This window comes from Myodes glareolus, chromosome 3 (genome assembly GCF_982192425.1).
Source record: "Myodes glareolus chromosome 3, mMyoGla1.1, whole genome shotgun sequence".
Taxonomy (NCBI): domain Eukaryota; kingdom Metazoa; phylum Chordata; class Mammalia; order Rodentia; family Cricetidae; genus Myodes; species Myodes glareolus.
The window spans coordinates 100047022-100062431 of record NC_142028.1 but is presented as its reverse complement, the minus strand read 5'-3'; the positions used below and the strand labels follow the sequence as shown (position 1 = coordinate 100062431).

At 41.4% G+C, this 15410-nt stretch overlaps 1 protein-coding gene across 8 annotated transcripts in view; it reads right to left on the bottom strand.

Annotated features, from left to right (window-relative positions):
• Elavl2 (ELAV like RNA binding protein 2) overlaps positions 1-15410 on the bottom strand; it is a 132603-nt gene that overhangs the window by 29803 nt on the left and 87390 nt on the right. For all 8 annotated transcript variants that reach the window (XM_048453064.3, XM_085686250.2, XM_048453066.3 and 5 more), the window contains one exon: positions 7355-7458. In XM_048453064.3, coding sequence (XP_048309021.1) covers positions 7355-7458 — 104 coding nt within the window. The remainder of the gene's footprint in view (positions 1-7354; positions 7459-15410) is intronic.

The following is a 15410-nucleotide window of genomic DNA, read 5'->3' as shown; positions in this document are numbered from 1 at the left end:
CAAACTCCCCATCACAAAACAACCAAGCAAATGGCAGCAATTCCCTAAACTCACGCCAGTGTTTAAAAGTATTACTTCCATGTCCTTCCCCTCACTTCCAGATAGGTGTACTCAAAAAGTTGTAAACCGTTTTACTCCAATGAAGGTAGCTATAAAAGCTTTAAGTTCTCCAGACTGGCTGAGGAGAGAGAACTGCCAGCATTCTCTAGGCTAGCGCCATCTTTCAGGGCCATAATGTTCCTCCTGGAGAGCCTGCTTGGGCAACACAATGAAAGACCCAGCAACTTCCTCCTGAGAAAGACAAATTCAGTCCTCTGCCGAGACTTCTACAACAGCCACACTCTGTGACCCCCTGGATGGCAGGTGTCCTGACAGCAATAGAGCTGGGGATACTGCCCACCCCACCTTCTCTATGAGCTCAGCTTCTGCTCCAGCATCTAGAAGATGATATTCAAAGAATATCTGTTCAAAGAATAGAAAATTACTGGGAATTATCAAATGTCCACCTAACTCTTAGGTGGATATAAAAGGCCAGAGGGTGACACCCAGGTCTGGACCCTCTGGCTATGTGTCCACAGCTGGACAAAATGGTAGACAAAAAAGAAATCACACATAGACTTGGATGAAGCAGTGTAGGAAATACATGCAGGAGATCTCATATTAATAACTCATTAATAAAGTCACCTATTATTTTGCCTCAAGTAAAGACTATGTAAAATGGATTAATATAGATGTAAGAATTTTACAATGAGATATAGCAAATAGCCCATTAAAACCTGAACCATGGCTCTACACTAGTGCATTCTATGACCATAACCAAAATTAGGAAAGTACATACTAAGTCTATGTGTATATTTTAAGAAGTAAAGTAATCGTTGCTCAGTTTTCATAGCTACTCCATTTCTAGAATGCGCTCTTTCTCCCACCTTTTGTCTTTCCTATTGTTTAGTTGACTTTGGCACTGGACAAAGATCTGAAGGAATGAAATAAATAGTTTATTAGGCTCGAAGTCATCGGTGGTCAGCAAATTTAAGACCTGTACTTCAAATAAGATTTCCAAGGTTTGAAATCTTTTCAAGGACAGAGAAATCATGGTCGATAGGTAAGTTGTGAAATGATGGAACACTGTATAATGTGATTCATAAAATCTACACTTTGGCTATCACTAAAGTTAAATAATACTCCAGTCAGAAAATTACTGGGTGGATTGAAATGCTCAGACATATATGGAGTCTAAAGACAAACGCTCTCTTGGAATAAAGATCGAAGTCTATCCTCACCACTGCTGTGCCCCAACTCTGGCAGGTCCCCCTCACCTGGTGAGAACGAACCCCTCACATCGTCCTCTTGCCTTTCAGCTGCTGTCATTTCAGTCTACGTGCACATTGCACCAGCAAATTCTATGACGCGCCTCTCACATCCACTTTCAAATTCCCACGCCCCGCACATTTGTCAACAGGTAACATTACAGCATTTGTGCTAAACCTCCCAGAATTATGCTGCCAGCCACTCTATCAGAGCACTTGCCAACTGGCAAGTCCTTAGCACAGCTTCCAAGTCCTCTCCTCCTACTCTATAGTAAAATCAGATATTGTAATATATAGGGAATATTTTCCAATAGTCAGAATTTCATAGACCAATTTATGATAAGTGAAACCCAACCCCACCCCAATCATCTTGCAGCAAAAAGAGGCTGCACAAGCAAAGAGTTTCCTAACACAGGTGGTGAAGGAGAAGTCAAACCTGTCAAGCTTCCAGAAAGGAATGCTGATTTCCACAATCAAATCATCCCACAGCAAAGCATTAGTGTCCCAAAAACTGGACTGGAAGGCAGAGGCATGAATATTCTGACCTCGAGGGAATTTGACAGTCACATAAGTATAAATTAAACATTGGTATGAATTACTAATATAAGTTTATCAATTGCACGTTGAATATCTACTACCTAAAATGTTTCAAATCTGAAAGTGTTTGGGGGACTGGGGAGCGGTAGTGACAAGTACTGGCTACACAAGTATAAGGACTTAAGTTTGGAGCACCTAAAATCCAGATAAAAGGCCGGGTAGGCACAGAGGCTGCCTGTAATTGCAGTACTTAAGAGACACATTAGCTAGCGATATTAACCAAATTGTCAAGCTCTGGGTTCAACAAGAGACAATGACTCAAAAAATAAAGGGAGGAGTGGACTGAAGATGACATCTCACATCAACTTCAAGCTTACGTATGTGTTCTCTCTCTCTCTCTCTCTCTCTCTCTCTCTCTCTCTCTCACACACACACACACACACACACACACACACACACACAGAGTGATTTGGATGTCAGTTTTTAATGTTTTCATATACACAATAAGGTATCTTGGAACTAGGGTCCATACACATTTTATATACACCATATATCAAACAACCTGAAGGGCATGCACATGACAGACAGGTTATTTCTAAGAACTTAATGGTGCCATGTGGTGGACTCATCAGGACAACATTCTAATGTCTCAAAATTTGGACTACTTTACACTTTCCAGCTTGAGGAGTCAAGCTTCAAGTCATTCACAGATACACATAGAAGTTAAACAGTAGAAAGACTTGTCTTGGATGACACAGCCAGGTGAGCTCAGAAAAGATTTCACAAACAGAGGCTTCTGGTTCCATGTTAAAATTCCAACTCAAGGCTAAAAAGGTAGGAAAAATGAAATGTGACATTTTCTAATTTTTCAATGGAGAAGCAGTAAAAAATATAAATGTTTAAGAAAAAATTAAAAAGCAATATAGGGGGCTCAGAATAAAGGTTTATTAGATTACCTTAATCACTGCCAAACTGAACACTTTAAGGAATAGATATTATTAATATTTAATGCTCTAATCTTTATAATAGAATTCTCCATATGTACTTAAATAGTAGTTTAATTATTTTAATAAAGGTATATTATATTTCTAGATGGTAGTTAATAATTTTTAGGAAAAAGAAAATTTTAGTCTGCTAAATGCTTGAATAATTATGAGGGGGAAAAATACAAAGGGGACACTTTCCCAGCCTTGCCATACTTCCACAGATTTCTCAGGGGGTAAAGACTGGTTTTCTGGAGTGGTACCTAACAATAACAAAAGATTATTTTCCAGTGAGAGAGCTCACGTTCTAGAAAACAGAGCTCCGTACGCCCTGCTACCCCAGAGAACTAATCCAGAAGAGAGACAAGAAGACAGGATGAATCAGGTGTTCAGATCACTCTGCACCATCACCCGTCCTGCACATGTGTCAAGGGAATATACAGGCACTTCAGAAATGAGTAACTTTACTTGTAAACTAATCATTTTTCTTCTATCCATGAGTTAAAGTCTGATGCTTTCTTTCAGAAGGACGAATGTACTGGCTTTAAACTGTGCATTTTATACACTATTCAGATCTTATCAATGCATATGGCTCCCTAAAAACAAGTCAGGAGAGGGATTGTGACTGACAGTCAACAGCACTGAGCTCCTGAGCAGTCCACAGATGGGTTCTCGTGGACAATGGAGAGTTACTGGTCCAAGACACTACCTTGAATATGATTTTGGATACTGCCCTTAGAATTTGTTGGGCCTCTGTCAGAGCTGTACAGAAACTACACTTTTTTCTTATCCTCCCTACCATAAGACATTAACATCTGGGAACAGTCACACTTTACCTACTGTGTCAATACAAAGGGCTATACGGGCAAGGTTTAGCCCACAGTGGCTACCTCCATGCTGCTAACAGGTCCATCACTTGTTACTAGCAAGAGGTATCATAAGCACAATTCCCCAGCAGGTACAAATCTAGAAAAAGTGATTAATCACACCGAAGGTTAAGCATTATTAGTGCTGCTCAAAATAAAAAGATACCAGTCTCAGGACTTTCTGATTCTAAGATGCTCTTTCTGAAGGTGAAGAATGAACCATAAGCTCACCACTTATCCAACATATTCAAGAAGACACAGGTACTTTACTCTGGGTAAAAGAATTAACCACAAAGGCTGATCAAAGTAGAAGCTATTAGAAAAACAGGACTGTGTGTCCAAAGCATCAACTGTGCAGAAAACCCACCCATTCAAAAACAAGTTTCAAAACCCATTTAAAAACAAGATCTGAGAGGCAGAGGCAGCCCGAACTTTGGGTTGGAGGCCAGCCTACTCTACAAAGTTAGTGTCAGAATGGCCAGCGCTACACAGAAAAACTCTTTCCCCAAACAAACAAAAAGAAAAACACAGACGCTCACTGAAAGGTAGATTGCTGAATCTCACCAGATGACACTAAGCCATACATCTCTAGTTCTGGAATGTGTGCATCTAAGTCATTCCTCACATGACTTCCATGCAACAGTAACATGAGATTCTCATGGGACCTGGGGGGCCTGCACTCACTGAAGAGTGAATATGTATCACTTGACACACCAGTTACCACACGAAGCCCTAGTGGGCTGATACTATCAGAAAACCCTGGGAGAACTCCTAAGTAAGCCACCTTCCCAGCACTTCAGTCACTGCTTCAATATTTAAAAAACCAGGCATTTACCAGTGTCATACTGATATGGTGAGTACCTTAGAAAACAGAACAGAAATTGAAATCCAAGAAACCTCAACTTTAAATACAAACACCTGGATACAAAAGAGATGCTTTCCTCTAAAGAAAAGCATGGTATAATAGCACATTTTGGTGGCTTTCTTCAACATTACAATCTTGGCTAAGCTGCATGAGCACCACGGTCTCCACACCTTTGAGAGTCGGAGAGTAGCATGTGAGTCTGAACTATGACTGGATCATGCTGATCCCAAAACTTCTGTGGTTACTTGAGGGTAAAAAGCATGGAGTTCAAATAGAGGAGAACCCAACATGAATTAGAACAACCCAACAAGGCAGCAACTAAAGGCAGGGTTTCAGAGGAGCTCTGAGAAGTGAGAATTGGTAAAAACCAGCCTGAGAGCCACCGTCAGGATGGACTGAAATAAGGAAATGGGAATGGTGAAGAGCATTCCAGGGAATGGGAAGACTTAAGAGTGGCTTCCAGATCGCACAGAAAATAGTGAGCACATGAAAAAACACACTCGAGAGTTCATGTTAAAAATGCAAAACCTATCTAATTGAAAAAAAGAAAAAATAGAAATACGAATAGAGGCAAAAATTGTGCAGTCTACTTCTGGAAAATGGTCTGCTTTGCCTCTTGGAGAAATCTGGGCCAAATTGAGGATACCAGCTGTTATCTGATATTTTTGCAAGAACCAAATGGGGGCAGGGGAAGAAGTAGCCTACTGCCTGCCCATCATCCCTCCCGAACTTCAGAAAGTTACAAGTAGCAGATGTCACAGTATAAAAGCCACAAAGTATTACTGTCCTCTCTTGTACACTCAGTCCAAGCAGTCGAGCCCTGAGGAGAGAAGTCAGGACCATGGGCAGTGGAGAAGCAGCTGTCATCAATGGTTTCTGGTAAAGACTGAGTCCATTTGCCTTGTGACCTGCTTTCTCTACATTTCTACCTTTTTCTGGACCTTAGAGCACACAGGATGTATAGCAAAAGAAGTGACTCACTAGGAATGAAATAAGGGTGATTATTTCTGGAATGAGGAAAATGATCATTTGCTGAGATGAGCCATCCCAATCATGTTTCATTTTCTTTTTAACAACAACTTGGGCTCTTAGCACTAAGAGCAATTGATTTCCAGGATTGCTGGTCATTTAAGTTAAGGAAGAGAAAGCCTACAAAAATCCATAGGACACAGAACACATAAAACAGCCTGGAGTTAGCCAGATAGTGGGCAGGCACCATTGCTAAGGGCATTGCATTATCACTATCAGGAGACTGAGCATTTGACACAAAGAAAGATTAAGCAGGCAAGTGTGAAGAGAATTGGGGGGGGGGGAGCAATTCAGTTTTTTCTTTTAAAAAAGGACCAAAACCAACTTTTTATCATCTTAAATTTCTCTAAGATTTTTCTTAGAATTTTGGCAACATGATGACCAGTGCCTTTAGTCCCCACAGGGTGCACCTTCTCCCGTTTTCTTTATTAGAAACGCCCAGCATTCTTGGACATCTTACATCAAGTATATTTGGAGACCATCATATAGTTTCATTTAGATGGGAAGTGCTGACAGGAATTTTTTCCTATGGGCCAATATATCTAAAGAATGAGGTGTCAAAAACGGCCCCAGGCTAACAAATCACCTTAGCTGATCATCCGAAGAGAAGTCACTTTAAGCACCAAGATGACACTGCGCTTCAAGATACCTCAAAAGAAAAGAGCAAAACTCTTCTAGACAAGTCTCTAAACAAGAAGGATGGCGCAGTCAGCCTCGAGCAACCTCTCCTCACCTCTTAGGCTCCAGTTTGGGCTGGCTTCTTATATCACGGCAGAAAATAGGTTCCAACTTGAGCCAATTGACAGAGATTGTCTGGAACACTATTTTAAAATATATTTGGGAGTCACCCCTGGCTTCATCAAGAAAATGTATCAAGATTGATATGAGAGGTTCACACTGGGCAAGAGGGAATACACTGATGATCCAAGAGCCAATGATCCACTGTAGGCAACGCCACTCTTATTTGCTAAAGAAAAAAAAAATCTATGCTGGAACTGGATCAACGTCTTACCTGGATAATTCCGGTAAGGATTTCAAAATGTAAAGCTGCAGAAAAGTATCCATAAAATAATACTGTCCCTCTTCAAAGGCAAAATGACCTGTGTGCCATGGGAGCTGCTGCTTTAGGGCCTGTCTTCTCAGAAATCTGCTAGGATGGAGTCAAGCAAAAGCACCACTACCAGATCTAGCTTGCTTAACCACTAATGGTTTTACATTCTAAACGAGAAAAAATAATACTTATTATTCACAAGGGTCGCAAGAAACTATAGTGTCGGTGTGCACAAAAAAAAAAAAAGGCTGTATTCGATCAAACTACAAACCACAGTCACATTCTTGTGTCAGGAGCAGAGGTGAGAGCCCTGGGTGAATTTTACTGGCTTGCAAAACCTCATGCATTTACTGGTTTACAAAACAAGTCCAACAACTACTGTCTAGACAATTTCAAGAATCCCTTGAGCAATAGGACAAGGATTCTCTCTATGAGAAGTACTCAATGTAGGGGGCTTCATGCAGTATTTATCCAAGAGCACTGCTTCTGTCTGGTAATATGTGTCAACACAGAATACTTACAATCATAGTTGCCACTTTTGTGCAATAACCCCCAAAATATTATGCTGTGTCTCCCAGAGCCCCCAAAATATTATGCTGTGTCTCCCAGAGAAGTGTTTGTGGGGCTCAAACGTAGAAAGAATTACAAATAAACCCTTAAAAAAAAAAAAGAACACCTTTTTCTACAATTAGATTTAAGAAAAAACGCAAACATACTTTTATTGTTTTGGTTTGAAGTCTCAATCCATTTAGAGTGTTGATAGCTTTCTCTGCATCCTTGGGGTCAATGTAGTTCACAAAGCCGTAACCCAAGCTCTGTCCTAAGGAGAGGAAAGGGAAAAAAACATGTTAGTTCAACCTACTGGTAGGAGCAGACTGGTTTGGACACAGTTTCCTGTCATTCACATCCAAATACGTTCTCAATAGAAAAGGAAACTCTTAATTCTTTCAAAGATAAAGACGTAGTCTTGTTTTTTTTTTTTTCTTTTCATCTCCTGTCCAGTCCAGTCTCTTTGCAAACTTCCACATCAGTTAGAACGGAGAAAGAGGTGCTGCTAAAGAAACTACACAGGCCCAGAGTCTCCCATCACACACCACATGCCTAATTCAGGGTGTGACAGCAGCCCCCCCCCCAAACTGGGTGCGCCTCTCCACTGAGCTCCAGAAGGAACAGACAAAACCATGAGCTTCACTGTCAAAGCCGGCAACAGCAGCGAAGAAGCCACCAGTGTTGTTTCACTGTGTGGACACATTTCCAGCAGGACTGTGCAGCTACAGGTAACACACAGTGAAGTGGTGAAGGTGGTGTGTACATGCGGGAATGGGCCACATAATGAATTCTGGTCAGTAACGTGCTGCACCCACAATGGTGCTCCCAGGAGAGTCTAATAAAACTAAAACATTCCTGTCATATAGTGACATCATGACTACAGGGGCCTCATAGCACAGTTCACAGTCATGTGCTTCTGACAGTGCTGATGTAAACAAATGTAACTGTCAAATGAGGATGCAGCACACAGAGTTTGTACAGTGATGACTTGATAATGGCTATTACTGATTAATGTATTTCCATTACACATTTAACAATAAGCATTTAAAAGGTATGCTATACAAAACTACATTGCCATTTTTATATATAGCCCCTCAAACACATCATCTGATTATATCAATATTTACATTAGATAACTGACCTGTCTCATCTCAGCTTGTATAAGAGTACCACCTGCAATGTCCATAGATGACAAAATGGACAAGCAATACATCTCAGAATGAACTGCCATTAAACAATGCATGACCACACTTATTTGAGAGGGGTATTTCTTCAAATAAATGCAACAAAACTTCTATAGGTATTGCCCTAATCTAAAAAGGATTCTAGGAAAACAAAGGGATTTACACAGAGAACAGTATACATATGACAAGAAAAGGCTTAAGGAAATAACAAAGCACAGAAAGGGTTGCACAAGAATAACTTCCAAACAATTCTCTCTTGTTGCGTTGTGGTGTGCCCATCAGCTGGCCTCTCAGCGCTCATTCAGTGGCACCCTATTAGGAACCAGACAGGCACCATGCAGGGGGAAGCAGAACACAGCCCTGTGTCAGGCAGCTCCGTTTGAGAAGACAGAGGTGACATGAATGAAAAAGTGTTTAGACAATGACACTGCCTGGAAAGTACAAATGCTTGACTAAGACCCTGGCTCTCTAGCAAGTTCATATTTGTGCGACCCTGGCTCTCTAGCAAGTTCATATTTGTGCCTGATGGGTCCCCCAACTGCTACATGTTGGTATTAAAGATAGCCTCTCTGGTCACTCTAATGTGTGACTTCTTTTTTAATGAACAGATAAACACAGTAGGCCAAACACAACCTAGTAAGTATGAGAACTTGTGAACAGAATTTGGGAAAACAGGAGCGAACATAGTCTCTCTTGCCAAGAAGTGTTTTTCCTGTATGCAAAAACAACAACAAACGAAGAGGTGGGTTTGGGGTACAGGGCAGTAGTGGAGAGCTTGCCTAAGATGTGCAAGGCCCTGGGTTAGAAGATCTAGAAAACAAAGAATTTAAAGGGGGAGCAAAGAATGAAGTAGGCTCATTTGTTTCCTCAGCCTCTATTCATTTTTTTAAATACATGCACCAGATACACATGTGCATACTCTGATGCAGTCAAAACACTCTCACACACGAAATAAACCTTCAGAAAAAGATCACATGTCAAACCACTATAACTTCAAGCCTTCGGCTTTTTCCCAAACTGAGAAGCATTTCTCACATGTCTACTGTGTATGTGTGGAGTGCCCTCTTGGGAGGCGTGCTGCAACTCTCCTGTCACTGAGCAGAATTCAAGTTGGCAGACACAAAAAGAATCTGCACAAGAGAACAGCTTACGATGGAAAGAATATGAGGTTTGAAGACCGGCAGGTGAGATCCAGTCTCCTCTCTGCCATCCACCAACATGTGACTTTGAAGAGGTTACTGAACCTTTCCCTACACAACTAGAACGTTAACACAATGATGATGACGATACTCAGTATGGATGATGAAAGTGGACATCCCCGTCAGAAGATAACAGAAGGGGAAAGAGAACACGCACACTGTACACTAATGACATTAAGAGTATTTAGGGTTATATCAGGAAGGTACTAAAATAGGGTGGAAAAGAAAAGGCCGACAAGCATCATACTGCGTAGCTCTGCCGCTCTACTACGCCATGACAAAACTAAGCAGTAACCACCATCAAGAAGAATGAATGAATGAAGCTCTCTTTTCTACAGGCAGTTTTTCCACCAGCAGCTTCTAATCACCTCACTGTTTCAACATCAGTTGCATGGTAGAATCTCTCAGAGATCTTGGGAAGCCTGAACCCCACACTCCAAAATCCTAACTTACTAGTTTGCTTTGAAGCACGGATTTCAACTTTCCCAAAGGGTAGTGATTTAGGGTACAGACAGGCTGAGAAACATGTTTATGGCTTTTTTTTAAAAAGCATTTATTTGTGTGTATGCACAGCATAGAGGACTGAGTCAGTCTCCTCCTCCCACCACACATGTGCTCCAGGGACTGAACTCAGGCCAGTGATTTGGCAGCAACCTCCTTTACTTGCTGAGTTGAGTCATCCTACTGACCAAAGAAAACAAGATTAAAGGTGAGTCTTGAGGTACACAGAACATCTGGGAAGCTACGAGGAGGCCTGAGTATATGAAATGTCCCCACAGGGAAGACACCATTTTACAGATGTAGTTGAAGAGATTTATGATGGTCTTCTTTTATGCTGTCACATTGCCTACTATTTCAAGAAGCCATTCACTGCCTCCTGAGGTGGGTCTTGGGCAGTCATGTTTCTAAGCTCAATGCTGCACATGGAGAAGACTGGTCCACTTGTTCAGGCTAACCTGTTCCCAGGCTGCCTGCAGTCCTGACTCCTAGCATGCTGTACGCAATGGAAGGTTCGCAAAATAAAACCTGAAGAACTTTAAATGGTGCCATTTATTTCACCAAAGATATAAAGGCCACCATTAGAGAGTACATTCTTTGAATCTGACCTGACACCCAACGCAATCTGGCCAGCTACCATGGTGAATAAAATTCTCACTACTATTGACTATATTGAAACACACATTTATCTCCAAATAACCTCTTCCCCTTGTAAAAAAGTTTCTGACCTGGCATTACTGAGAGGAGTGCTATCTGCCAAGTAAAATGTGTCCAAGGTAAGTGGATTTTCCTATTAGAACTAAAACATGTGAAGCTTATCTGCTACTAAAAGGTACATTCGTAAGTCCACTATTTAGCGCAGCAAACTAAAATATTGGGGTGCTAATACAGGAGACAGCTCTTATCTGAGAAGCTTCTATTTTCAGCAGACAGTGATTAACACAGAAACCCACGATTGGTAAAGGTGTAGACAACAAGGGACTGCCGAATTCTCTGCTCTAAATGGGACATCTATAACATACCCTCCCCTCTTCCAAGGCTCAGGGGTTATTATGGAAGAGAGGGAACAAAGAATGTAAGAGCCAGCGACGGTAGATAGCCACAAGGAAACTGTTTTCCAAACACAGCAGGACAGCTGCACATATGAAATCACAGTGTTTGTTGAAGGGCACACAAGAGCCATGCAAGCTGAGGTCAGACAGCCTCCCAGCACGGAGCGGCGTGGCAGGCATGAAGTCCTCCAGGGAAAGATTCACTGACAAATGACAGCGGCTAGAAGATGGGGAGTTGATTTCCTTCAAGAGTGTTGTCTTGGTAGGTCTCCCAAGCTCCAGGCGAAAGCTACACATCCAAGAACAGGTGGGCAGCACAAACTGAACTTAAGCTCTTTTAAAAAAAAATGACACAAAGTTGGGTGGATAGAGAAGTGAGTGGTCACTTAGGGATCAAAACATATTGCATGAAATTAGAGTGCTAGGCACCTTACAGATTTCCAATATGGAGTGCATGAATTATCCAGGTCAGCAAATACTTACTGAGCCTAAGGTAAACAAAGGCATCACAGACATGGACAGTGACTTCCCATTGTTCCCGGGCAGTTATGTGATAATTTACTGCTCGGTTATAAACTCAGTTTTCGCACAAAGGCAAGAATAGAATCCAAAGCTTGGCAATCAGCCTCTACAACACAAGAAGCATAGGATAAAGCTATGAGGCTAGGCACTGCATGTGGGACAAAGAGGCTGTGGTCTTTCTCTCAGCTACATAGGCTGTCTTCAGCACTAGATATTTTCTGATAGGCTTCATACACATATGTGCATTATTAATAATTTATTGGTTGCCTACTGTCTCCTTCCTGTCGATTCTGGCAAATAACAGTTTATTCTTTGTGTCTATGCTGTTTTTAAAAATTATTTATATTGTATTTCTGGTTACAAGTTTCTATTAAAAAAAAAAATAGCAAACCAAACACCAAGGAAAGAAAACAACTAAAAACCCACTGAGTCAGGACCTACTCCCCAGTCACCCACCAGCAGGGGCCACAGTGATGAACTCAGTCTCTCATTCCTGTACTCCCCAGTCATCCACCCACAGGAGCTACAATGGATGGCTTGGAAGCCAAGCACCTTTCCCTGTATCATCCAAAGTCCCAAGTGACCCTTAATTTAGAATATGTGCACTGTTTATCCCCAAACCAAAAATTAGTCTTTGAAAAACTCTTACAAAGCTACATGTTTAAATTTGAAGTATGATGAATTATGGAAGTCAACACAATTAAGAAAAAAGTTTCTTAAAAAAACAAAAAAACAAATAGTACTAGCATCACTTGTCCCCAGCTATCCTCTGACGCTACCTGTGTCCGTATTCTCTCAAGAGTTTAGAAACCACTAATCCAAGTTTTGGATCTAAGAGCGTGGCAAGGATTCTAGAATTATGCTATGGGAACGGCTTGGATGGACAGTTACACAGCCACTCAGAGGAGTACTAAACTCTCTGGACACATACCACACCCCAGCGAAATTGTGCATTTCTTTTTAGTTGCATTCTTTTTAAATTGAGCATACACATTATAGAAAAGGATCCCTTCCTTCACAAGACGGGGGGAAAATGTGTCTAAAATGCAACTAGTACATGAACAAGTTACTAGAAACATGGTTAATGACCTGAAGCATGGAGCTGAAACACTCCAGCAGGCCCTGACAGGGACAGAGGACCACACCATCAGGGTGGGGGTGGGGGATGTCACAGAAAGAAGAGCTAAACATGAAGAGAATCTGTTTAGTGTTAAAGTGGTATTGAGGGAAACACAGCAAATGCCAGCTTCTTCCAAATTGTGTATAATTCAAAGCAGCAGCCACTCCCTAGTCACCGACTTTGCTTTTAACAGCATACTCTAATTAAAAACTTAATTGCATATTTTAATTAAAAATACACAATCTTCTGGACCCGTTGCATTCAAAGGTCACTTTATTTACTTTTTTATTCTATTTCAAATTACTACCAGTGTTCAAAATATCAAATTACCCCCTTAGGTCTAAAACTAAAGGCAATAGACTACCATAATTCTTGATTAAAAACCTGGCACGTTAATTTTATCCAACCAATATTAAATGAGACCTTTCTCAACAAGAACTTGTGGAGAAGAGTTACGTGTAAGTATTTCTCACCTAAACTAAGCATCCATTCATTCACTATCAAAACCTCCATTTTGCTAGGCCCTGGAGTAGGCCAAGGTGAGGCAGCGTTCCTCCTCTCTTGCCTCCACTCTGAGACAATGAGCACAAGTCAAGTAAGAATAAGGAGAAGCAGCACATGGGGTGAAGAGTGGGGAACAGAGGGTTGGCACTGCTGTTTAAACACAGCAGAGTGGGCCCTATCCTGATGGCAGGGTGTGAAGCCAGACCACTAGACCAAGATCTGAGAGCTGACGTCCATCCACATGCTGCCCACTTGTTCAGCTAAATAGTTTCTGCCTCTTTCCTCGCTCGGACATCCTTTGTTATTAATTTTCTGACTTAGTTTACTGCTTCTCCACTCTTCCTGATTAATCACCCTGTCCCTGGGCTCTGGAATCTAAGATAGCAGCCATCGTCCACTACAGTTAGATAGATGGTCTTTCTAAAAATCAATCTGACCATGCCCTGTTTTCCAAGGGTGTCCCTGGCTTTGCTTCCGCTGGTGCTACAGATATGCCCTACTGTGCACTCAGGTGTCAGTGCTGGAGCACACTTACAGAACTGGGTTACTCACGGAAACCTGATACTATCTGTAACAGCATTTCCTGCTACCCCGTGCCTGGATCCTAATATGTGGTGTCCATCACTCCCCTCCCTAGTAGCTCTCCAACAGTCCCCACACTATGGCCTGATTTTACTGTTTGTGCATGTGTGTGGGTGCATGTGTGTGTACATACACCAGTCAATTTGGATGGGCACTGGGATAATTTGAATATAGGCAGATTGTTCCACTCTGGGACTGAGCAAGGTAGGGCAAGTTGACCTCAGTTCCTGACAAAGCCCCACCACATACTATTTAGTAAATAAATGTTCAGTGACCAAAGCAGTGAGCGAACCACAGGCAGATGAAGTAATCAAGGGCAGTATCTGCATTCCAGGATCATGTGGGTTAGGGTGGAGCTGCCCTGACGAGCACGTTCCCCTGCCCCTGTCGGGTACCAGATGGATCCCAGAACATGGAGATGAGATGCTCAAATGCTACAGTGTTCTGTCTTCAGAAGGGAATCATATGAGCTATTTTTTAAAATAGTTCATGTAAAATTTCTCATATGAAAATTTTCTATAAATACCATTAAAATGAAATCTCAATTTAAAAAATAATGTTATATAGAGTAATTTGATAGATTTACATAAATCTGTTTCACAAATCTGTAAGTATGAATTATGGGATGTCAGCATATAATTTTGTTGAAAGTGCTTTTTCACTAATATAATTAAGTCTGCCGAGACTATTCATGAACGAGTCAAATAAAATGCAGAGTGAATTCTGTAAAAACCTGGTAGTTGAATCAACAATAAAAGGTGACTACACTGATTGATGTGTATCTATTATTTCATTTAGAGCAGTAGTAATGTTTTATGAAATAACAGAATAAAAGAGACATGGATCTTTTTTAAATCCCACAGTTACCAGAAACAGGTTGCTGATGGTTCTCTACTAAGCTTACACCCCGAAGTCTAACAATGAAACATTTCGGGAGAAAAAAGAAAAAGAAATATTTGTGATCTCTGAGTAGCGTCTGTATAAAATTGAATATCTTAACTTAAAAAAAAGAGTAGGAGAGAAAAAATAAGATTTAAAATTGATTTGTAAGGGGAATTTCTTTCTTTTTAATATAAAAAACCAGTTCTCTCACTGTGCCACCCTTCCCCCTTCCTCCTCCCAGTACACAACCGAGTTGCAAATATGTTGTCTTTCCTCAGATGGACTTTCTGTTCCTGGGCACCCAGCATGTGTGTCTGTTCCGACAGGCTGTGCACTACAACTCTGGCACCACAGTGGCACAATCCAGACTTCATCGGCTTTCTTAATAGCTGACTGCTTGGTGGCACACAGAAGGGGAAAGGGGAGAGAGAACCTTGGGAGCAGAGGGATGCAAGCCTTCCTGGTCACATTTCTCTCCAAATGTCCAGTCCCTTCTTAGCTTTAATCTCCTCCAGACACAGTTATTACATCTGAACAACTCACTAAGTTGGGTCAGCTCCTCCTTGCTGCCCTCTAATGAATAAGATGAGTGGAGAGGAGACACTGGCAGGATCCTGTTACTACAGTCCAAGCCAGATATCAACATGAGGAGCAATTTGACCAACTCCCCGAAGAACATT